Source organism: Polyodon spathula, chromosome 9 (assembly GCF_017654505.1).
Source record: "Polyodon spathula isolate WHYD16114869_AA chromosome 9, ASM1765450v1, whole genome shotgun sequence".
NCBI classification, from domain to species: Eukaryota; Metazoa; Chordata; class Actinopteri; order Acipenseriformes; family Polyodontidae; genus Polyodon; species Polyodon spathula.
Window position 1 is genome coordinate 45654568 of NC_054542.1, and position 25159 is coordinate 45679726.

General features: G+C 35.0%; 1 protein-coding gene across 1 annotated transcript in view; it reads left to right on the top strand.

Annotated features, from left to right (window-relative positions):
• Nucleotides 1-254: 254 nt before the first annotated feature.
• Nucleotides 255-25159, top strand: part of LOC121321290 (kelch-like protein 1) — a 58798-nt gene continuing 33893 nt past the window's right edge. Inside the window, exons 1-3 of the mRNA XM_041260188.1 lie at nt 255-794; nt 22433-22615; nt 23393-23529. Coding sequence (XP_041116122.1) covers nt 391-794; nt 22433-22615; nt 23393-23529 — 724 coding nt within the window. The 5' untranslated portion in view covers nt 255-390. The remainder of the gene's footprint in view (nt 795-22432; nt 22616-23392; nt 23530-25159) is intronic.

The following is a 25159-nucleotide window of genomic DNA, read 5'->3' on the forward strand; positions in this document are numbered from 1 at the left end:
CTTCTATGCATTTTTATTATTTTCCTCTGATTTTTTTTTTGAACTAACTCATCAGGATACATCATTGTAGGCTTATTTTCTTTTTTTAAACAATCTGCCTTAAGCAAGGCTTTTAAAGAAGTTTGCAGTTATTTTTATTCATATTGATTTCTCTCGAACTGTATTAAGTAAATACTTATAAGCTATTGCCTTTTTATCATTTCAAGCAGCATGGACTTGGTTTTCTAAATTATACATAGATGGAAAGCATTTAAGGAAGCTTATCGATCAGTTCCTTTGATTATTATCATTTGTCTGTAGCCATGTGTGTCTAACTGACTGAAAATCAAGCTATGCCTTGATAGAAGAATTGAACCTTCTGTATCTCATAACCAAACATTAATTTTGAAAATGTCAGCTTCGGGAAGAAAAGAATTTGATGTAAAACACATCCTGCGCTTGCGATGGAAACTTTTCAGCCATCCATCGCAAACCTCAGCCAGTAGCTGCCTTCCTCAGGACAGTTTTGAGCACTGGGGGCCAAGCCAGACTCGACAAAAGAGCCATGGTCGTGAGAGAAGTGTTTTTCGGAAAAAGTCTGGTGATGTAAATGGTTCGCTGTTTTCCTCTCCCAGAAATGGTAGACATGGGAATGGTGATAATGAACAGCATCAGACTACATTTTATGTGGAAGCAGTTGGGGAGATGTCCAGAATGGAATTTACACAGGAGGTCAAGCCCTTTGTACAAGAAGTCAAAGAGGAAGAAGCTGACTCAGACTGTGGTGAAGGGACTGGAGAGGGTTGTGGGCAAAGGTAAGGACTTCTGTTTTTTAAAAGCTAAATACCTGTACAGCAATGGCCAATGGTTTTGCATCACGCTATAGAATTAACAAATTTTGCATCACAAAGTCGATTGAAACCTGCTGAATAATGTTAGGTTAACATATATAATTACATATCACTTTGTAGTTTTCCATGTACTTAATGAAAAACAGACAATTTAAAAAAAAAAAATGTGTCATTTCAAAATCCAAAAATTCTAGGTGATGTAAAACTTTTGGCTACAGCTGCAGATTAAATGCATTTTGTTTGGTTGTTTAATGTAGTATTAATCTACCAGTACATTAACATCGCCAGTGTGGTGACTGGCTGCAAATTCAAAAGCATTATTTAGGAATTTGTTAGGGTTTCACTCAGATATGATTAAAAAGTGATTTGAATCCATATTTGCATAGTAGCTAGCTAAGGTATTGCAATGTTTTAGAATTTGAAACATTCATTTACATTTGTTTACATACAAGCAACATCAATTATAACATCTGGTGTCTTTAATTGAAATTAACAAAAGATACTACTGCACAAATAAGACTTGAAATTGTGCTTCAGAGAATGATCACAAATCACAACATAGAGATGTTAAAGTTTGTTACCAGAACTTTTCAGTTCAAAGATGAAAAGGGGAGTTTTTGATTTGTTGGTATTTACTATAGGTATATATTAATGAAAGCTGCAATCATGTTCAATGACTCTGCATAAGATATTACAGGAATGGAAATCATTTCTACATGTCCTCAGAGTGACCTTAAATACATGTGTTAGCTTGTCCTCAAAATGAACCTTTTCTAAAGCCCATTCTGACTTTATTGCTTTTGAAGTAAAATAAAAAAGAGATTAGAAACTAAAGTTGGCAGAATTTCGAAACATGTACTTGTCTTTTTGTTCTTTACTGCTGTCAAAACACAAAAGGCTTCATAGAAGCATCATGAAATATGCAACAGACTGCATACAGTTTTGCTTACTTAAGAAGTTACAATCACTCTGACATTGTTCTTATCCTAAAATGCAAAACATTCCCATTGCAATGTGTAGCACATGTCCAGACTGCAAGGGACAACCAAGTGGCCTGCCGACACTCAGCAAAAGTGATAAAAATTAACACAAATAAATAGGGAAAAAAAAAAAAAAACAGTAACATCGTAAATCAATTTGTGCTTAGGATGTGTGTCTTATTTCTGTAAAGCTGCACACACATCACACCACCCCTTTCCAGTCACTAAGCCACGTACACAAACCAGTTCCACTTTGCGTTCTCTGTGGGTGATTATTAGTATTTTTTTTTATTTGTGTCTTATTTTGAAGGTGATATAAACATGGTTCTCCCTACTCTAGCTAGTAAGAAGAGAAAACTTGATGGTGAAAATAGCAGATTCAACAATGAGTGGAATAGTTAAGGAATGCAATGTGAAAAGGCATTTTGAAACCAAACAGGGAGTTTTTGGAAATACATATCCAGAGGGCTCAGCAGTTGCACAGTACTCGCTCCGAGACTGTGTGTGTGTGTGTGTGTGTGTGTGTGTGTGTGTGTGTGTGTGTGTATATATATATATATATATATATATATATATATATATATATATATATATATATATAATGGGTCTTGTTCAATATACTAACATTACATTATAAAATATTTCTTATACTGCTTAAAAATGTGCAAATGTGCAAAAGTATAATACTTCTGGCCCATCTACTCCTAACTTTTTTTTTTCCAATCTGGCCCCTTTAAACTAGTTTAAGTGCCCTGGCGTAGTGCATAGTTTGCATGTTGTTTTCACTGTGATATATAAAACCAGTTTCCTTTCCAATGACATTCTTAATAGAGGTTTACTTGAATCGTTTTAAATTGTTTCATTTACTTAAACAATGTGCAAGGAATACTATATTCCAGATCACCAATCCTTCCTCATTACAGCCACAAAAAGTGGTTAAAAGACTGTGCTGAAAATTGTATAACAAATGTACCAAGTTATAGCTAAGTTACAGTAGTTTCAGCTTTCATAATAATATAACAGGTCTGGATTAGGAATGATTTATTTTAAATAATTCATAAAGTCAAAGTATTGCCCAGAGTTAATTATGATCAAAGCCTGCTAGCTTTGTCAACGTGTACCACTTCCTTATATAAGCCTATGGTAAAATCTGTTCTGCAATGCAGAATATGCTTTATAGAATATAAGAGTATGTAAGCAATATATCCATTAATACCCAAACAGCATTATTCATTGTGGCAGTAACGGCATTTGATTAAATTGTACTGCCATTAAAATAGAGGGTTGGGATGCATAGGCATTACCTAAAGTTTTGCTTGAGGAATAAATCCAATACAGCATTTGTTCAACAAAATCCAGACAGGTTTATTGCAAATAGGTTAGATTACCTTGACTTTTGTTCCTCCTTTGAAAGAGACTAATATGGATTGCCTGTGGATGATAAACTTGAGTTATTTTCAATAACCAAGTATAGTTATTTAACTGTATTACATGGGAATATACAGTATATCAGAGTTGTACTGGCAAAGAATAAAAAAAAAGAAAAAAAAAACACACTTGTCAGCACAGTATGTGTTTTTGAGTATCAATTAGCAGTAAAGTCAAAGGGCTCCATTTTGATCCCATTGCAAGGCACTAATGTTAAGGCAAAGCTGTTAGCACTTGATTACTAAAAATGAAAATGAATGTCGCCCCTGTGTCGCCTGTGGTGTGAAAGATACTTCTCAAAAGTGTAGGCTCTGTTCATTTTTTCGCATCACTGTAAATTTTCGCTTGTCACATCGCATCTTGTGTATACGGGCCTTAAACCTGTAACTAAAGCATCCCATACCAGCCTTGTTTTCAGTCCATTGGGGGTGATTCCAATGGCAGAACAACAAAACAATGTGTCCAGCTTCACAGCTCGAAACCCCAGGCATACTTTGTTGTTGCTTTTCTTGGTGCAAAGCAGTTTTCTTTGCGAGATCTTAATCCCAGAGTCTCCTATCTGTTTAAACTTCCCGACGTTTGTTTTGCTGTGTGTCTAAAGTATACTGTCTGTGATATTGACATTTACACATTTTAATAAGCCCAACTGTGAAACAATAGTGCTTTTCATTAAAAGGAAATCCAGTTCATTATGCTGCTCTTACACTCTGAGTATTTTGCTCAGTCCTCCCCATTAAAACACTATAACATGCAATACATTATGTACTACTATATATTACCAAACCTTTATTTTCCTTTTTAGCTTTGCAAGCATCTGGTTACCCCCAGGCTGCATTAATTTAAAATGACCTCTGATGTAATCCAATGTTTCTGCCTTCTAATGTGCCTTTTTCTAAGATCAACGCCACAGTTTCAAAGTCGAAGTGTTCTTTTAAGACAGAAGCGTGACCAAAACAACTTGGTCTTTTAATGCTTAACAGTAATAAATGGAAAACATATTAATTTGTTGTTTACGTTGTTATTCTCTGCTGGGGATGGTTTCTGCTATGAAGGGATATAGTGGAAGCGGTCATACGTACATACGTATTTCACACATCATATGTTTTTAAATATCTTGAGAACCGCTTCTCCAGTTGTCATGAAACTTTGTCATGGTCATGACATTTTTCATCAAACTAACAGGTCTCACTTTGAATTTACAGTCATGGCAGGGGATCTATATTACTGGCATACTTGAATTATTTTATAACCGTCACTTGGTCATTCTAAAAAAATATGTAGTTCACATTCAGACTATTTCAAATATTAACATCATACATTTCCAGTGTCGTGTAATTTTATAATAACCCTTTTAGTATAATTGTTGGTAGCAGTGAAATATTGCATATTGTCATTTGAGAGAAGAATCACAAACTTTTTTTAATCCTGATTGATTTTATCTACAGTAACTGTAAAAGTTCTGTAATGTCCTACTGTTACACAAAATGCACACTCAAGGGCTGTTGAGTTACCTTAAGAAAAATAAACCTGTGATGGTTCATAGAACTCTGGAAAGTTAATAATACATAAAACATGAATCAGGTTTAAACTTATAGACAAAGACTGAATATTTAAAAAGCAAAATCGAACTTCTAAAAGTCAAACACGTTCATTACAGAAACTGTCATGGTAATATAACCTTTAGAATCTCACTAAAATAAGAACAATATATATATATATATATATATATATATATATATATATAGAGAGAGAGAGAGAGAGAGAGAGAGAGAGAGAGAGAGAGCTCTGGAAAAAATTAAGAGACCACTGCAAAATTATCAGTTTCTCTTGTTTTACTATTTATAGGTATGTGTTTGGGTAAAATTAACATTTTTGTTTTATTCTATAAACTACTGACAAGATTTCTCCCAAATTCCAAATAAAAATATTGTCATTTAGAGCATTTATTTGCATAAAATGACAACTAGTCAAAATAACAAAAAAGATGCAGTGTTGTCAGACCTCGAATAATACAAAGAAAATAAGTTCATATTCATTTTTAAACAACACAATACTAATGTTTTAACTTAGGAAGAGTTCAGAAATCAATATTTGGTGGAATAACCCTGATTTTCAAGCACAGCTTTCATGCGTCTTGGCATGCTCTCCACCAGTCTTTCACATTGATGTTGGGTGACTTTATGCCACTCCTGGTGCAAAAATTCAAGCAGCTCGGCTTTGTTTGATGGCTTGTGACCATCCATCTTCCTCTTGATCACATTCCAGAGGTTTTCAATGGGGTTCAGGTCTGGAGATTGGGCTGGCCATGACAGGGTCTTGATCTGGTGGTCCTCCATCCACACCTTGATTGACCTGGCTGTGTGGCATGGAGCATTGTTCTGCTGGAAAAAACAATCCTCAGAGTTGGGGAACATTGTCAGAGCAGAAGGAAGCAAGTTTTCTTCCAGGATAGCCTTGCTGATATGAAGATGCTTGCAACAGAAACTCATATACAGTTGTAACATGTTGATAAAAGGGAAAACTTCTGGATTCACAGACTTAAGACTTCCCTATGGTCTGAACATGGAAGACAATGTATCATTTTAAGATTGGAACTCCACCTCAGAACAGTTTGTCAGTGTTCTTAGAACATTCATCTGTAAGTCACTGTGCAACTTTCAATCTACTTAGCTATTTCTACCATGCTATCTGAAGAAGCTGAAACATTGTAGCTAATTATTAAAATAGTGAGTTTTCAGTTAGTAAATGACTTTTCTTCTTCATTATATTGTAACAAGCTGTGTGGAATTGTTTTAGAAAGCAGGTATGTCAGTTTAAGATTGAAAAGAGCGCTATTCCCAGAAAGCTGGTTATGTTCCGAATGTCCACTAGGGGTCAAGAGCCAGCTCTCTCTCTGATTAACTAGCTAATTAATAGGAGCAGCTGAGGTCAAGCTGTCTCCAATTAGCTAATCAGGCAGGGATTTAAGATGTGTCTTTGTCTGTGCTTGGAAATCGTGAGTATGGAGACATTTTAAGAAACAAAGGGTAAGTAAAATATACATGTGAAGAAGAAAGATTGAAGAATTAAGGAAGTAAACCTGTGTTTGGTTACTGTTTAAAAATTGCTGTTTTTTGTTTGTTGGATAAGCAGCTTAGCCATTCCAACCGTAGTTTAGGAAACCAGTGTTTAGTTAGTGCTCTGTGTAGAGCTAGGCTTTTTCTTTGTGCCCTGTGAGGCAATATCATTTTGTTTTGTCTATTCAAACCTGTAAAAATAAACTGCAAATCTTGCTTTCAAAGACCAACTTCAGCCTCCATTATTTTTTTCCATTTTATTCCGGCATACAGTTCCAGCTACATGTCAATAAAACAGTATATATATATATATATATATATATATATATATATATATATATATATATATATATATATATATATATATATATATACATCCCCAAAGTCTTAGATATAGCCCCAGCTGATTTGGAATGTTTGCAAAATTGACATGTATCAGATAAACTAGCAAATGCGATTCAGAAACAATGTACTTCCTTTTGGAATGAGATCTTTGAGGATGATCCGACCTAAAAAAATTAATATTTCATTTTTTTCTCCTCTTGAAAAAATGCAATATTTATTTTTTTAGGTCGGATCATCCTCAAAGACCTCATTCCAAAAGGATGGCGGCTGCTGATTGGGAGCCTAAAGCAGATGCTGTAAGCAGGTTGTACTCTGGGGGCTGGGACAGAGCTGCTGAAACAGAAGATGTAATGAAAGAGGGGGCAGAGTTTGGCTCCTGACAGGCTGAAGGAGGCTGTGCCATCTAAACAAGTGTTTACTTCTGATTCAGGGTGTGATTCAGTTTCCCAGGGTAAAATCGAAATTATATCTTTAGTTCAGAAACAAGAACATTTCTTAGCATTTGCAAGCAGTCTAAATTAGAACTGTACTTGAAAATGTTCCCTTTCAGAAAAATAAAATGAAATGAGCTTTAAATAGCATGAGAATCTAACCCTTCATGTTGAACAAATATCAAAAGTAGAAGCCATATGTGGTGGCTGGACTTGATTTCTGACTACAGGCGCTTGCTGTGGACCATTGAGGGCGGCTGATGCCCAGTTGTAGGTCAGAATGTCAGCTGTGGGGACCGGAAGTGCTGAACTCGAAGAGACGGCGGCCATGATTGGAGTGGCAAATACTGGGCTTGAAGTAACGGAGAAGTGGACAACTGTTTGTCCATATCGTTGAGCCATGTATTAGTTGAGGCAATTGAGATAGCGATGGGGTTAATGAGGGACTTCATATCCTCGAAAATGTTATGAAGATGAAGGATGAGTTCGGGTGCGTCATCTCATTGCTGCGCTGCTGCGTTGAGAGGAGGTTATGAGCATGACTGGAGAGGAGGGGCTGCTGCAGTCTGTCCTGGGACTCTGGGCAAGTGAGTTTACGGAAGGGCGCTTGTGAGAAGGAAGCAACATGGATGTAGCAGATGTAAAGGTACAATTATTATTGGAAATTAGGAAGTAGTAAAGCCCTGGTTCACCCAGCAGAATTTCAACAAAGTTAACACTAACACATCAAAATACAACATGAGAAGGAAACATGTACAGTGTGAAAGATGTAGTACTACACCAAATGAAAGTAGGTACAAGTGTCTTCCTTATGGAAAATTAGACAGACCATGTTTGTCACTCAGATTAGTGTGTTTCCACACAGAGGTAATGTAACTAATACAATGCTTTATTGGGCATGCACCGGTACGTTCAGAGTACATGTGAGGGTACATACAGAAGTCATGTTTTTTTGGCTGATGCACAAGAACAGTAATTTTGGACATAGCAGTGTGACATATGCAGATGTTTGGGTGCATACATATTATTAACAATGACCAAATACATTCGGAACAGTAAGGTGGGATAGTTTATGTTTTATCTTTCATATAGCGCTGATGTACCCTTTAAGCATGCAAGATATTGCATAAGAATATATTATTCATGAATGTAACCTTTTATTTCAAATGTGGATTTTGCATTCTGCTAAAGACCATCTTTATAAATGTCTTTTCTTATTGAAGAATAGATTTTATCTTCTGATATTGTCCACTATGTTTATATGACAGCATCGCTTTTAATTAACTTAAATGAAATGTAACATTTCAGTGTTATTTCCATTTCAAATGTCAGTTCAAGTTTTCTAATTTATGTTGCTTAATTAAATGATTACTATGATCAATTTAGGCCAAAATTATTGAATCCACATACTTTTATCTGTCCAGGTGGCAATAAAATCAATTGACCAAAATTCATACAAATACAACCAAGCATTGCTATAAAAATCATAAATGACTCATCATTACTTATAAAAAGCACATGTAGATAACATTTGATTCCTCACAAATCTACAATAATTTGCCATATTCAGAAAGTGATTACATTTTTGCATCGTATAATTTTTGGTCTATAATGCTGTACTCTACTTGTTTTATTACACTTTGCCATGCTGTTACTGTTAAACTTTTTTTATAAGGGTCCTGCCACAGTGATGATTAAAATTTCAGTACCAGTGTTACAGAAATTAAATATCACAGTTCATGAACAGAGTTTAGAAAGTGTAGAATGCCAGAAGATCTAATTTAGTGATTTAAAAGATGATGGTATTTAGATTCGCCAGAATTAAGATCAATTAGAGAGACCCCAATGTTTTAAAATTAAATAGTCATTAAACATATCCCAGTATTAACTTAAAAGTTTGTGGATTTATCTTCACAGAAAATATTGTTTAGTTAGAGGATTAAACAGCCTGGAAATGATTAGAATTAAAGGATTCATCACATGACAAGATTACAATTTACTGAAGTAATAAGCTCTGTGACTGAGATGTCCCCAGCTTCATTTGTTTCCCCTTATAAAATAACCCAGATAGTTATTTCCCTGAAATCCAATTTCAATTGATTTATTGAAGTCTCTGAGGTATTGATAAGTGTTTATTTGTATACTGTCTCAATCCACTTGACTTTCTTTATGGATTATTATTTATTTTGAAGAAAGGAAATAAGGTCTGGTACACTCAATAAGAAAGTAATATGGCTTATGTTAATCTATCATGAATGTGTTCATTTGTTGTGATTGGCTAATTGTTTAAAAATAATTACAGTAATACAAATTATTATTATTATTTCTAATAAAAGTAAATAGAAATATATACAAGCTGTATTACATTTAAAAGAGGATTGTGTTTCATTGGGAATTAGTGCTGGAACGAACACAGGCTTTTTATGTTTGGATATTCGCTCAGAATTTAAAAAAAAAAAATTCAAAATCCATTATATTGCTTAGGTAGCAAGCAGAGACAGCATAGTAGCAGGGTCATGAGGCTTGACCCGTATGTGTGCCTTTATTTTACAGCAATACGTTACAATATGTAACACTTTAAAGAGGAAAAATCTCCCAGGAGTAAAGAATACGTTGTGTAGGACTTACTTTACCCCAGTGAATTAACTACAAAACAAAAGGATGCCAAACAGCAGCTCAAGTAAAACATCGTTCTGTTTATTCACGAAATAAATAATACATAAAGTTGACACCGTATTTTATTTATGTTTTTTTTTCATTCATTGCTATTGTCGTTTCTCCACAGTAAACTGGCCATAGACACATTTTCATAAAGTAGTAACATGAGGTTTACTTGTGCCTTTTTATATCTGAACAAGCAAAATTAAAACTTAAATTTTACTTTAAACACATCAAATAAAACAAATATGGAAATAGCATTGTAAAATGAAGGGGAAAAAACTCACCGTTTTGGTTCTCGTTTATTACATTACACATAACATAGTCACGACAAAAATATATAATATATACAATCTATATAAAAATCACGACACAACATTTCCAGCAAGTTGAGCACAGTTTAAGCGAGGCATTTCCGAATAAGGGGTTTGCTTTTTTTCTGTCCCATGAGATTCTGACTCGCTGTAAAGCAGCACAATGCTTTTTGACCCAGATGGCCTTCCATAGAGACCATTATTATTTGCACATACATAATCTGGTTTGTTTACATTTTGAGGTCTAAAACTTTTAAATAGAGGCTCGAACTGCTTTATATATTAATCTCATGTGTCACCCGGAGCGCTTTTTCATTTGCCATTTTTGTCATTTCTAGCGAATACAAACATCTGATTTTTTTATCCAAATACATGTCAAAAATCATTCATTCAATTATTGTCCCAGAACTAACTTGAATATACTGTAATACTGTACATGGTATTGTAAGTTTGTGTGATACAACTTTAAATTGCCTTTTATTTCCCACACAGTAACAACCACACTACTGTATGATTGCAAGTACTGTTTTTTTAGGCCTGTGCCGAGCAATGAGCACAATTGAGTATCTGTAACGATTATGCCCATTTTTCTGAGTACAAGTAATTTTGTGATTACTCGTTATTCTCAAGGTACTTAGGTTGAACATATGTTTACTTTATAAGAGTTGTTATTGTTTTAATATTCAAACTGCATCCAATAAGCAGACCTATACATATTCACTTTAAGAATAGTTGGTGTATATCTGTGATTAATGTAATACCCTGCAAACAATTTAAAACATCTTGAAAGGGGAATATAATGAACAAAAACAAACATTTTATGCATCCTGTTTTCAAATATCAAAGTCAAGGGGCTCTATTGACGATATCCCCAGCTTATTTGACTAAGTCAGTAGATGTAAAGAACAAGTCATCCCAAAAGTACAATAGTCGTATTATAGCACTTAAAAATGTGGGAATGAGTTCAAATAAAAATACATCAAGTACTGTATCTTAGGTCACTTTTCTGGGCTACAGTACCATTTTAACCCTTACACTTACGTCAATGTGCTTGTGACTGTTTCTCAGTGGAACCCTTGAAAAAGAGTTTCATTTAGATTAGACTTGACAGTTGTTAATATATCATTTTCTAAAGCTACTGTATGAAGCAGTACACTTTTTGATTTGCATACATATTAAACCACAAATGCTTAGGAATAAACTATTATTCATATCATGTACAAGCTGTGAACAGCCTACCAACTTCATATGTGCATCTATGAATCCTACAATATGCTTTCAATGATGGGTAAATACTGAACAAATTAATATTGGATTACTTTACTATAGACCATCTCAACTCAAACCCATTTTATCATTTATTCAGTCAATCCCATTAATCTGTAATTTATGTTCCACCTAACATGCCCCACTCACTTTTTCATTATTTCAGTTAGAACAATGCCCCCACCCCCCTTTGAAACCAAAGTTACGTCACTGCTAGAAAGTTAACATTTTCAATACATATGTGCTGGTTAATTTGGAATGTATCATATAGAACCAAGAACTGAATTTATATATATATATATATATATATATATATATATATATATATATATATATATATATAATATATATATATATATATTAAGAATATCTTAAAGTAGCTAGTAGCAACGAATAATTCAAGATGATTCCACAACATGTTTTGCTGACACATGTGAGTAATAGAGCTTCAATGTACATTTCACATCAGTGATATCAGAGTTACATAATTATATTGCAATGTCTGCAACTATGACACTTTTTATTTCCAGGGGGAATGGTCTGCTTTATGTGTATACAATAGCCATGAATAAAAAGGTGTTTTTAATATCCACTAACAGTCATGACTTGAATTCTGACTTTTGAACATAATGGCCTTATATTAAAATGACATGACATGACAGGCAACAGCTTCCTGACACAGGATCTGGGCAGTCAGTGAATAACAAAACCTGAAACCCAAACCTATAGACTTATATATAGGTAGACTATTATAATGATCCAGTTGAATGGAGTGATGTGTATATTTAGCACATACGGTTTTCTCACTATTTAAGTCTGCTTTGAAATGTACTGCTTTGCACAGATAGCATATTTCCCATTCTGCAAAGCCGCAATGTTGGTAATGTATCATCTTTGTAGGCTATAGCCGACCTCAGTGCAAGTGGTTTGAATTGTATCTCTCTTTTTGTTAAACAAAGAATGTTAACCTGGCACATCAAATGAGAACAGATTAGCATAACTATGAAAAATAAGATTACAGCTTGCATTGCCTTTGTTGGAATTTGATGCCCAGCAAGGGGTTTATAAAGTAGCTATTTAATCGCTGTACCACATGTTGTTTTTTTAAGATGGTAGTAAATTCTGCTCATTACAAAAGCCAACACCCTACCGGTCTGTATAGACACTTTTTAGTTTTCTTTAATATTTTCGGGTACATTATTGAACGAGCAGGTTCGGAAGCATTTAAACTAGAAAGGAAGGGGGGAGAAATCAACAAAAAAACAGAAGGGAGACCGCATCAAAACAAGAACAACAACTCAGGTAAGACAACCATTAAATGTATTTATCTAAATGCTAGAAGTATCAGAAACAAAATTCTAGAACTTGAAGCTACTGCACTAACAGGTAACTATGATGTGATAGGTGTTACAGAAATGTGGTTATCTGAGAGTGATGGGGACGAATATAATATTTGTGGGTATACACTGTATAGGAAAGACAGGCAGGACAGAAGAGGAGGAGGGGTAGCGCTATACATAAGAAACAGTCTTGAAGCCCAGGTGTTAAACCTGGACAAAGAAAATAAAACCGAATCAATATGGGTCAGAATAACAGACAAAAATTCAATAGGCATAATAATAGGAGCATGCTATAGACCGCCAGATTCAGACGGTGAGCACAATAATCTGTTATACAATGACATTAGAAATGTGTGTAGCAAAGGAGAAGCCATACTAATGGGGGATTTCAACTTCCCCCAAATAAAATGGGAAAACCCGGTGGGTAGCGCGAAGGATGAAATAGAAATGGTGGAAATGACAAATGACTGCTTCCTAACACAATTTGTGAAGGCACCCACTAGAGGGGAGGCATGCCTTGATTTAGTCTTTTCAAATAACGAAGATAGAATAACTAAAACAGAGGTCAGAGAACCACTGGCAAACTCAGACCACAACATGGTCTCATTTGAAGTGTTTTTTAAATCCCCAAAAGTAAAGACTAAAGTTAAGGTTTACAATTTTAGAAAAGCAAACTATGAAGGCATGAAACAGAGACTAACAGAAGTAGATTGGAGTAAAATAGAGAAAACACCCACAGAAGAAGGATGGTTGTTCTTCAAAAATGTAGTACTAGAGGCGCAAAACAATTACATCCCTAAAGTAGACAAATCTAAATGTAAAACTAAATTGCCAAAATGGTTTAATAGATCAATTAAAAAAAATATTCAGCGAAAAAAGGCACTGTACAGAGCATTAAAAAAGGACCAAAAAGAAAGTATGCAGAAAGAGTACACGGAACTGCAAACGCAAGTCAAAAAGGAAGTTAGAAAGGACAAGAGAGAAATAGAAATGAACATTGCTAAGGGAGCTAAAACCAATTCCAAAATGTTTTTCCAATATTACAACAGCAAGAGAACATTCAAAGAGGAGATTAAATGTTTAAGAGATACAAATGGCAAAATCGTAGAGGAAGAAAAAAAAATAGCAAATATGTTAAATGATTACTTTTCACAAGTTTTTACAAAGGAAGATACTGACAACATGCCCCACATGTCATCCAGTTCCTATCCAGTTTTAAATAACTTTAGCATAACTGAGGCAGAAGTGTTAAAGGGACTAGGAGCTCTTAAAATAAACAAATCCCCTGGGCCGGATGAGATCCTCCCAGTAGTACTCAAAGAAATGAAAGAAGTAATTTACAAACCGCTAACCAAGATCATGCAGCAGTCTCTTGACACAGGGGTGGTACCGACAGACTGGAAAATTGCAAACGTAATACCGATCCACAAAAAGGGAAACAAAACTGAACCAGGTAACTACAGACCAGTAAGCCTGACTTCTATTATATGCAAACTTATGGAAACTATAATAAGATCCAAAATGGAAAATTACCTATATGGTAACAGGGTACTGGGAGACAGTCAACATGGTTTTAGGAAAGGGAGATCGTGCCTAACTAACTTGCTTGATTTTTTTGAGGATGCAACATCGATAATGGATAATTGCAAAGCATATGACATGGTTTATTTAGATTTCCAGAAAGCTTTTGACAAAGTCCCGCACAAAAGATTAATTCTCAAACTGAACGCAGTTGGGATTCAAGGAAACACATGTACATGGATTAGGGAGTGGTTAACATGTAGAAAACAGAAAGTACTGATTAGAGGAAAAACCTCAGAATGGAGTGTGGTAACCAGCGGTGTACCACAGGGATCAGTATTAGGTCCTCTGCTATTCCTAATCTACATTAATGATTTAGATTCTGGTATAGTAAGCAAACTTGTTAAATTTGCAGACGACACAAAAGTAGGAGGAGTGGCAAACACTGTTGCAGCAGCAAAGGTCATTCAAAATGATCTAGACAAGATTCAGAACTGGGCAGACACATGGCAAATGACATTTAATAGAGAAAAGTGTAAGGTACTGCACGCAGGAAATAAAAATGTACATTATAAATATCATATGGGAGATATTGAAATTGGAGAAGGAATCTATGAAAAAGACCTAGGAGTTTTTGTTGACTCAGAAATGTCTTCATCTAGGCAATGTGGGGAAGCTATAAAAAAGGCTAACAAGATGCTCGGATACATTGTGAAAAGTGTTGAATTTAAATCAAGGGAAGTAATGTTAAAACTGTACAATGCACTTGTAAGACCTCATCTTGAATATTGTGTGCAGTTCTGGTCACCTCGCTATAAAAAAGATATTGCTGCTCTAGAAAGAGTGCAAATAAGAGCGACCAGCATTTTTCCGGGCTTAAAAGGCATGTCATATGCAGACAGGCTAAAAGAATTGAATATGTTCAGTCTTGAACAAAGAAGACTACGTGGCGACCTAATTCAAGCATTCAAAATTCTAAAAGGTATTGACAGTGTCGACCCAAGGGACTTTTTCAGCCTGAAAAAAGAAACAAGGACCAGGGGTCACAAATGGAGTTTAGAAAAAGGGGCATTCAGAACAGAAAATAGGAGACACTTTTTTACACAGAGAATTGTGAGGGTCTGGAATCAACTCCCCAGTAATGTTGTTGAAGCTGACACCCTGGGATCCTTCAAGAAGCTGCTTGATGAGATTTTGGGATCAATAAGCTACTAACAACCAAACGAGCAAGATGGGCCGAATGGCCTCCTCTCGTTTGTAAACTTTCTTATGTTCTTATGTTCTTAACTATCCCTCTTTCTTTAAGAAATATAACCGTCAGACATTAAAACAATTTTAAGTTTATAAATTAGGGCATTGTGTTTGGGCAATTACATTTCAAGACGTTGGTTGTTTCCTGTTCTTAAGTGTTTTTTACAGGAGAAAACAAAAAATTATCTGGCAACACCTTACTGGTATATTACTTTATATTAGGATACAAGTGCTCAACTAACCTGCTTATTGTATTCTCATATTATGAAGAACAATAAATATAACTCTAGATCACCACATATTTTGTCTACAAATTGAGTATTTAAAGAAAGCCTGTCAAGAAACAATGATTCTAAAAAAAATAATAATAATCTTAAATAAATATTTAATTATTTTAAATAAATAATAATGAAGTCACCCTGTCACTCTCCGTGCATCCGTACGGTTCGCTTATTTTTGCTTCAGTGTGAAAAAAAAAAAAAATTGTGGTCGGTTCAGTTGCAAACGAGCAAGTGCACCAAACAGGGTCAAACTCCCTGAAGCTGTTGCTATGTAAATGGGAAACCTGTGAGTGGGAAATATTCCAGGCTTGGAGTTGATGGAACACTCTGGTAAAAATAAAGAAATTGATACGTACCTTGAAACTTGAGAAGGGTTTGAAGATGTCAGCATCATTTTGTGTGCATGAATAAAAGTGTTCCTTTGCCTCTTCTGCTGCTGTAGACATATTCTATAATTCCTGTCATGTTGCCACCTGAGGGTAAGTCACCTTTGCCAGTGTTTTTAATGCCAGTGCATTTATTTTGTTTATGAAATGTGTCAAATATCGTAGCATTAAAACAGGATGTTCCTCATGGCTATAGACATTTTAACTTCTCGGCATGTGCTTCAAGGAGGTGATGTGTTTTTATGTTCTCAGTACTCTTGCTAGTGTGAAAGGGAAATGGTCTCAGTGCACTTCAAAAGATGGAAGTGTGCTCAGTACATTTTACAAGTGTGAAAGACAAATGAACTGAGTACACTTGGTAAGTGCACCGTACTGGGTACATTTACAAGCGACCCAGAGTGAACAACCTTTAAGGCACTTTTATCCCAAATAAATCAAAATTTATTTATCAAATTCTGCAGTGATTTACCCAGCTTGTTTGATTTGACATTAAAAACTTTAAAGCTAAGAAATACATTTGTAAGTTACTTGCAGTACATTATTATCTATAGACAGCATATTTAATCATTTCAGAGAAGAACCTGTTTAAAAAATCTATTTTATTTTAAAAAACTTTATTTGCATTATAAGTGACATTAATGCAGTTAGGAATCCAACATTACAGGCATTTTTTGAGACACTAGGTGCTGACCCCAGCATGCAGGTCATAATACAATAATCATGAAGTAACAAAATCAGCAACATAAACTGGAAATGTAGTCATATATAAATTAGGGCTTCTGATTTTCAATTTTAACCAATAACAACTGATAAAACACCCTGTAGCAAAGTGCCCGCCCCTGTGTGTATTTTGTGTTGTGTGTTAATGTTGGTGTGTAGTCATTGGTACACGGGATATAAATGGGTCTGTGTAACACGAGTGTTTAAAATTTATATTTGTATTTAGGCACGAGGATTGCACAGCACTTCACTTGCAAGTAAAACGTAATAATATGTGAGCACAGAATTGAACTTCATTAATTCATGTGCAGTTGTACCGTGACTCCAATTGAATGATTGATTAGCAATCGAGTCATGGTACAGCTGCATAAAAAGCAACATGCTTTCACCCACTCGGGGTTGTGTGTTCGGCGAGTGGAGAATGGGATTGGAGATGGAAGTAATTGTAAAATAGAAGCTCACCGTGTTTTGTTTAGTGTTAGTCCGTTTTGTTTGTCTTTTTATTTTGGCTACCAGTGCCGTGTCCTGTGTTTTTGTTTGTTACCACCGTTTATTTTCTGTTCTGTTTATTTATTCGCTTAGCTCCACCAAACTCCACCTATCTCTGTCGTGTTTTCTTGTTTCTGGTCTGACGTCACCCACTGCAGCCGTCTTTGTAACACACCCCGATTCAAAAAATGAAATCAGTGTATAGCCAATAAACACTGGAAAACAACAGAAACACAGTGGGGAAAAAAATAAAAAAAAAACTACTACAAAAAAAACTAAAAGAAAAAACCCTTCCCAGTGTAGTTGGGCAATGTCCCTCCTTCCTGACATACTGGTATATTTCTATCATTGATTTGTTCTGAATACTTTAAACCCACCCCAACTACTGAGTGATAGCACATTCCTACATTTCTATTGGAGACTGCTTGCAAGATTTAAACCAAGATTACAATTAGGAATGGAGGAGATTTAAAGCTGCATTACTGTTAAGACACCTAGGATTTAAAACAAAATTAAAAACTTTGGTGAAATAATAAAAAAAATGCCTACACACAAAAATCCCAGAGGAATGTGTCTGTGACTATAAGGATTTCACTGTGGAAGATAGCAAAGGGAAGTAGGTACAATTTAAGTATGCAAGTACTGTTGAGTTACTACTATCCATATTTTGACAGAAAAAAACAAAAAACAAAAAAAAAAGCAGGTTCCAAAACCTTTTCATCGGTAGCCAAAAAAATAATTTTCATAAATAATATCTAAATAAAAAGCAACCCCCCCCCCCCCCCACAAAACAAAAAAAGCTTTACAATACCTGATCTAAATCTTCCTGATGTAAACAATTACATTGGACCAACTGACTAGTAAATAGGAGTCGGGTTCAATCAAAAGACAGTATACAGAACTTGTTAACTCTTCTTATATGTGGAGATTTGATTGCATAGCACTATCAAAACAAACAAAAAAAAAATTACGCCATAAGGAGTAAATCAATCTCCTATACTATAAAAATCAACATATCCACAAATATTTAAATTAGTAAAATGCATGGGCAGCACTATATTATCTACATGTCAGTGGTATTTGGAACAGCATGATTTGTTATATTAAACAAACATTTCCAATATAATTTTACAAATGAAAGTGGTTGTTTTGTTGTTGTCATGGTAGAGAAACATGTAGCCATGGCTCATGCAGAATTCCTCTCGTCAGACTGACATTAAATTGGTACTGAGCTTTGAAGCCACAGCACGGTATTCAATGGATTATAAGAAGGCTTTTAAAATCCAAACTAACACAGATTTGTAAATGTCACAACTTTAGTGCAAATAGAAACACGCTTAGCTTTAGCTTTGAAGCTTGCACTGTCTATGTTGCCTTTGAAGCCCATCAGGGGTTTCCAGGGTGAGTAAAATGCAAAGTAATCTTCTGCTTTACCGCAACAAAGTGGAATTTTGAATTAGATATAATTAACAATTGACTCTGACATTTGACATGACAGCCAAGCTATCATATTATGATTGGCAGGTGGTGTGATGGGTGACATTTAGATGTCACCCAGCTGTTGTGAGATAATGTTAGATATGATCATGTGCACTGATTTTCTGTATGGATCTCCAATTCAATATATGTTATAATATGATATCCAGAATACAGCAAGGACAGGAAAAAAATATATATTTAAATAGCTAATAGAAGCTCAACGTACTTTCAGATGAGCTACACAACATTCTAATATATCAATTAATCAATGGTCTACAGTTAAATTAAATAAATGAATACCATGCATTTGTCTGGATGTAATTTTGATTAATTCAATTTGAAGTAAATAAAATATGTAATTAATGCATATAAAATGTATATTACTTCTACAGCACTAGTTCACCTGTCTCATTTTCTCCTGATGAAGGAATCTGATACAAAGTCAATTTTATTATGCAGAACTACAGGAAGCGTGCATTTATAGTCAGCAGCCAATAGGCACTATGGTGTGTGGCACAAGACAAGTACATTATCAGTTCTCACACAAGTATTTTTTTTTTCAAAACATAGCTTAAAGCAGATATACTGCGTGCTGTTCTGGATTTTTTTTTTTTTTTTAACCCTCCTAAAGATAAAATTAATAACATCATTAGAAAAGGGTACCAGCGTTGTACCCCCCTGCCCCCTTTAACAAATCAAGTTACTTCTGCAAAGCTGGAAAGTAAGCTTAATTGACATCCAGAATAATGGTAGCCATAACAGTTAACCCACCGAATGTAGTCATTGTCAAGTTTTGTATTTCCCTTTTAACTTTGAAATTCGATGCATTGCATGATTGTCTTGTGCAGACAGTTCTCAACTGTATGCTGGGGGATTGCAATAGCAAAACAATACTGCAGTTTGGATACAAACTAATTTTTTGTGACCAAACACTTAAACAAATGTTCTTATACTGTACATGGAAGATGTGGTCTTCCATGTTGATCGTTCAAACCAATAATCCCCAAGCTTTGAAGTGAAGGTGAAACAAGTTCAACATAAAAGCTTCAAACAATCTCAGTTCTTTTACGGTGCAGTATGTACAGTATCTTTATCTTAAGTCCATTTTACAATTTTCTTTTTAAATGCACATAATCTGTCTTTTATCCAACACATTTTTCATAGATATATAGGGCAGTTCACAGCATTAACAGATATTCCTTTTAAAAGCTAGCCGACAGTAATGCCTGTGAGGCTATAACTTTGATGTTTTATTCATAAAGGTATATACTACTGTCTCAAGAATATATATTTAAAAAAGGATAACTAGAAAAGAACAGGCATTAGGTTATTACAGAAAATACCAGTGAGTGGGGAGGGGGGGTGGAGTGGGGGGGCAATAAAATTGCAGGGTTCTTTTGTAAATCTAGTCTTCCTCCTAGGCAGCCCTCGAGGCAGTTCGAAGGCACATTTTAATGAAAAGATGCTCACAGCAATTGGAATCCAGGGAAATTTCACCAATGCATAAAAAAAAAAGAAAACATCTTCTGTACTAGCAGCAGAAACTAAATATTTTTTGTATTTATTTATTTTTTCTGTTCGAGATAGACCCTTGAACCTATACAAGGCCTTGTCTGTCTTATCCATGTGTATTGCAGTGTTCCAGGATACCTGCATTTTATCATCTCCTTTATTGGGACTTTCTCAGATTTTTCATTTACCCGTTGATCCCATCCTAATGCATTACTTTCACATGTACATTAAATAAGGAACGTTATGGAATTCCCATACTTTTAGAAAATGACATGTATGCCCTGTGGTCCACTGAAACATGTAACATGCTGGCATAACTGAATCAGTTTAAATCCCATTTCCCCATTGATCTGCTGTTTTCTCTTCCTTGCTCCCTGTTGGCTCTATCTACTTCTATACCTTCCATTCTATCTTCAGTTGCTTACCTTCCTTTCTTCACTGCAGCAAGAGCAATGGATCACTTTATTTTGGTGGGTGACTCTCTGTAGCCTTTGAAGCAAAAAATTACTTTTTTTTTTTTGTTGTGAATTGAAATACGTTTGACGAGAATGTTCACAAGAAACTAAAAAATGTATTAGACAAGAGGCGTTCTGATTATACAAGTGGACAAGGTTTTTTTTAATTCAATTTGGAGATTGTAACTTAAGTGTAAGTAATCTAACATGGATGGTAGACTAAATATAAAACTAACTTGGACTTGCATTCTGAGAAGCTACAAAAATTGTGGTTTATTTTATGCATGACAAACAATTCCTGGAATTTAAGGCGCCACAAAGTGAAGGAGAGATATAAACTGGGTATGTTTTACCTTTTGGGAGGGAACTGAATTTAACATTTCCACAAATCAAACCAACTGAAATAAGAGGCTGAAATCGTACAAACACCAGTCTTACGAGCATAGAAACAACACATTTAGAAGCAAGGGATAAATGTTGTTTAGTATAGTAATCTTAGCATATAGGAACACCTCCTAAGAGAACTTTCCTTAAGGGAACATCCTTTTCCCATTGTAAATGCTAAGGCTAAAGGAAAAGGAACTTAGCTTAAAAGAACACGACCTTGGCATTGATAGCAATTCATTCACAGTGGATACAGGTACTGTTTTGTAACTCATCATCATCAAACTTAAATTAAAATGGTTTATTCAGTCTTTTCAAAAGCAACTTGTCATCAGGAGAGTCTTGAGGCACACTGATTGGTTTATTAAATCTTTCCAAAACCGCCATCATATCATTGACTCATTTCATGCTACAAAAAGGCATGCAAACAAATGGTGAAATGTGTCGCTGTTTCTCTTGCTACAAAAAGTTAGAAATTGTTTGAGCTCTTGGAAAAAACCTGAATCAGACAACAATTTCATGTTTCCCATTCTGGTGAGTTGCTTCACCATTCTGTTAAATAATGTGCATGTCTTGTATATTATGGCTGCATTTTTTACGTGTGTAGGGGTGCTGTGTTAATTTAATTTGACAGTTTATTAACATTAATTTGTCTGTTACTTTATTACTATTGTTTATTAACATACACTTGCATATTGCTTTTCTTTTCATATGTTGATGCATGTGCGTCATTACAATATTTATTTATGTATTTATTTATTTATTGATTCATATTCTGTCTGGTGGCTAACTTCATCTGAGATAACATTAACACTGTACTTGTTTTCCAAGGGGTGTTCTCTTAACCAGGAACTACTGTGTTAAAACAGAGAAGCTGTCAAATTAAATGTGTTTGAATACTGTACCAATACTTAGGAGGCAGACGGAATTTAAACATTTTTAATAAGCTTGTTGTAGGAGCCACTCATTTTGAAAAGATTAAATTAAAGCATTAGGAAGTTTCTTTATTGCTTAGCTTTGTTTATTCAACAAAGAAGATTTGTATAAAGTCACCAAAATAGTGCTTAGCCAATAAGGTTTAAACAGAGATAATGAGCCGGTAGCACAGTTTAAGACATTTATTACAGGCAGTAAAGAAAGCTCAAAAGATGATGTTGTATTGTAGTTCTTTCTGTGGTGGTTGTCACAGAGGTATTGATTTTCATCTGATTGATTATCAGCTCTTCAGAGGCCTGCTACAAACAATGACTAAGGCTACAGAATTAATACCACTTGCATCAACTGTATTCTTTTTTGTGTTTTCCAGATTGTCTGTGGCCAGTTGGCCCTTGACACCCCAAACTGATATCGACTCTGGCAATCCCGAGGAGTTTTTCCAATCTGTGCAGCATGCTGAGCAAACTTTCAGAAAGATGGAGACCTACTTAAAGCAGCAGCAGCTGTGTGATGTGATTCTGATTGCTGGAAATCGTAAAATACCGGCTCATAGGTGATTTTGTCTTTGTTTTGATTTCTTAAATTATTAAACTGTTTTATCCTTAAGTAATTTAGTCCACAATGATACAAAACAAACTGGCTGCTTTTTATCTTTTTAGCTCAATTTTTTAAATAAACTCCTGGTGATTGACTTTTGCGTTTCAGTGATGTCTGCAATAATGAGTATGGCAGCTCTAGCCATTACAGTTTTTTTCCCCAGGCTTTTTATTTATATATAGGATATATATATATAGTATATATATATAATATATTAGAATTATTTGTTTTTTACTTTAAAATTGTTAAAGTAGTCCTAAAAATGGATGAATACCTAGATTTTATTCCCTTCAATATTTATTTTCAATTTGAGAACTACTGCCAAAAAATATGAGCAATATAAAATACAGATAATGGTTTTACTATTTTATTTTCATTACCCAATCAAATCACTATAAAGGAAAATGGTGACTGCAGTTAACTTTGAAGAACAAGATTGTCTTTTATATTAAACAACCCATTAGATGGTGCAATTACTGGAAACAATTATATATTTAATCTGCCCCCATATTGGACCAAAAGAACAACAACCCAGTTTTCAAATTTGATAAACATTAAATTGCAATGCTTAGCTGAGATTATAAGATTGATTTCTGTTTACATAAGAAAAAATTATAAAACATAATTTAAGGGCATTTGTACCTCTGTGGTTTTTATGGAATCCTTCTGTACTTTAGGTAACTAATTAAAAAGACACTTATTAATTAACTCCCTTGGGGTGTTTCATTTGCAGACTCGTTCTAAGTGCTGTGTCAGACTATTTTGCTGCCATGTTCACAAATGACGTGTGTGAAGCCAAACAAGAAGAAATCAAAATGGAGGGGATTGACCCTAATGCACTCTGGGATTTGGTGCAGTTTGCATACACAGGTATTATTTAAATGTCTATTTAAATTGCTCAAGCATTCATTTTCACTTAAGATGTCAACATATGTAGTAGTTTTCTGGGTATTTTTTTAAAAATTGTGCTACTTTCCCACACGCTGTAACCATTTTTGAGCAGTTCATGCATTTATATATGAAAATTGTGCATGGCTTATTAGCATAGTTAATTTACTGACACACAATAAAGCTGAACTTATTATGTTTCATGTAAATCAAGCAAATTATGACTTATGACCAATAAAAACTAAAATAGGATAAATATTCCTTTATTAGAATTACTATTTATTTGGGTAGCAACTATCTTGCAATCCAACCACCCATTAAACCAAATAAATATTTGTTGCTACAAATACCCTGGCAACAAAGACAAAGCCTGGGAAGCATCTGGCTGAATTTGTGGAGCACCTGGTCAGTAAGGAACGATGAAGCTCAATAAGGTGAACTATCCCTATCTAATTTTCTTCCCCAACCAACAGGAGCACAAAGGCCTATGTGGCACTTCCTGTGTGCCCCTGCATCCCTGCAGTGAGCCAATAAAACCATGGTGCTCACTGAGGTTCTAGGGTTGGAATTGGGACTGATTCATTCCAAAATCCACGGCCATTATATTTTCTTTCTATAAGTAAATTGTGATCCTTTTACAGTTTAACAATCTTCTTGTCATGCCAGATAATTTTTATTTTCCTCTTGGATCTTCACAGATCTTCTTTACCCTGTCCTCTTTACTTTTGACATGAAGGCTCACACTTCATGATGCATTATTAGTACCCTTCATTGTGTTTTTTTTTTCCTTTTCCCAATATCATCGATATCCCAATGTAGCTGCTTTGACTGGATCATTGGTGTTAAACAATCTAGAGCTTTCAAATAATCCTATGACATGATAACATTGATCTCCTGTAGACAATAGATGCAATTTTGCACACAAATTCAATTTGTAATTCACCCAGTCTAGGGACTGCAGCCTTGTACAGTATTTAAACACAAGTCCTGCTTTACTGCATACAAATTATTTTTTTGCAGTGCAACAGTAAAACTATGCTCCGTGACCACAGAGCTTTTTAATTAAGTTCTGCATAATCATTACAGTCTCTTGGTTTCTCTCAGTTTACTTGAATGTAAATACAGACAACTTGCTTTAGAAACCTTAATAGGACTGTAGCAGGGCAGGAGCCATGCACATGAAGAGTGGGTTTTGTGTGTATATATTGTAAATAAGTGTGTAAATTGTTGTAATTAATTTAATGAAGTACCTGATGCTCCTGGGATAGCCTGGCTGCTATGTGTGATTGCCAGCTGAGGATAATCAGAAGATAGATGCGTTCCAGCATGGCGTCAGGTATAAAGTGGTTCTGTTTGTTCACCTCGGGGCTGCTGCAAAGCCACGGACAACGGGCTAAAGATCGTCCATGCTACCCGGACATGGAGACCTGGCTGCATAATCCTGATCGTTGTGAGAGTGACTCTGGATCAAAAGCGAAAGGGCCGACGGCCATGCTAGTAGTCTGAGTCGGGGTCTGGTTGTGATTGAACAGACAGGATTAGTTCAGGGAGTGAGCGAGGTGTATAAAGCGGGACCTCCATGTCTTAGGGAGTAGCGCATGCCTTTGTTACG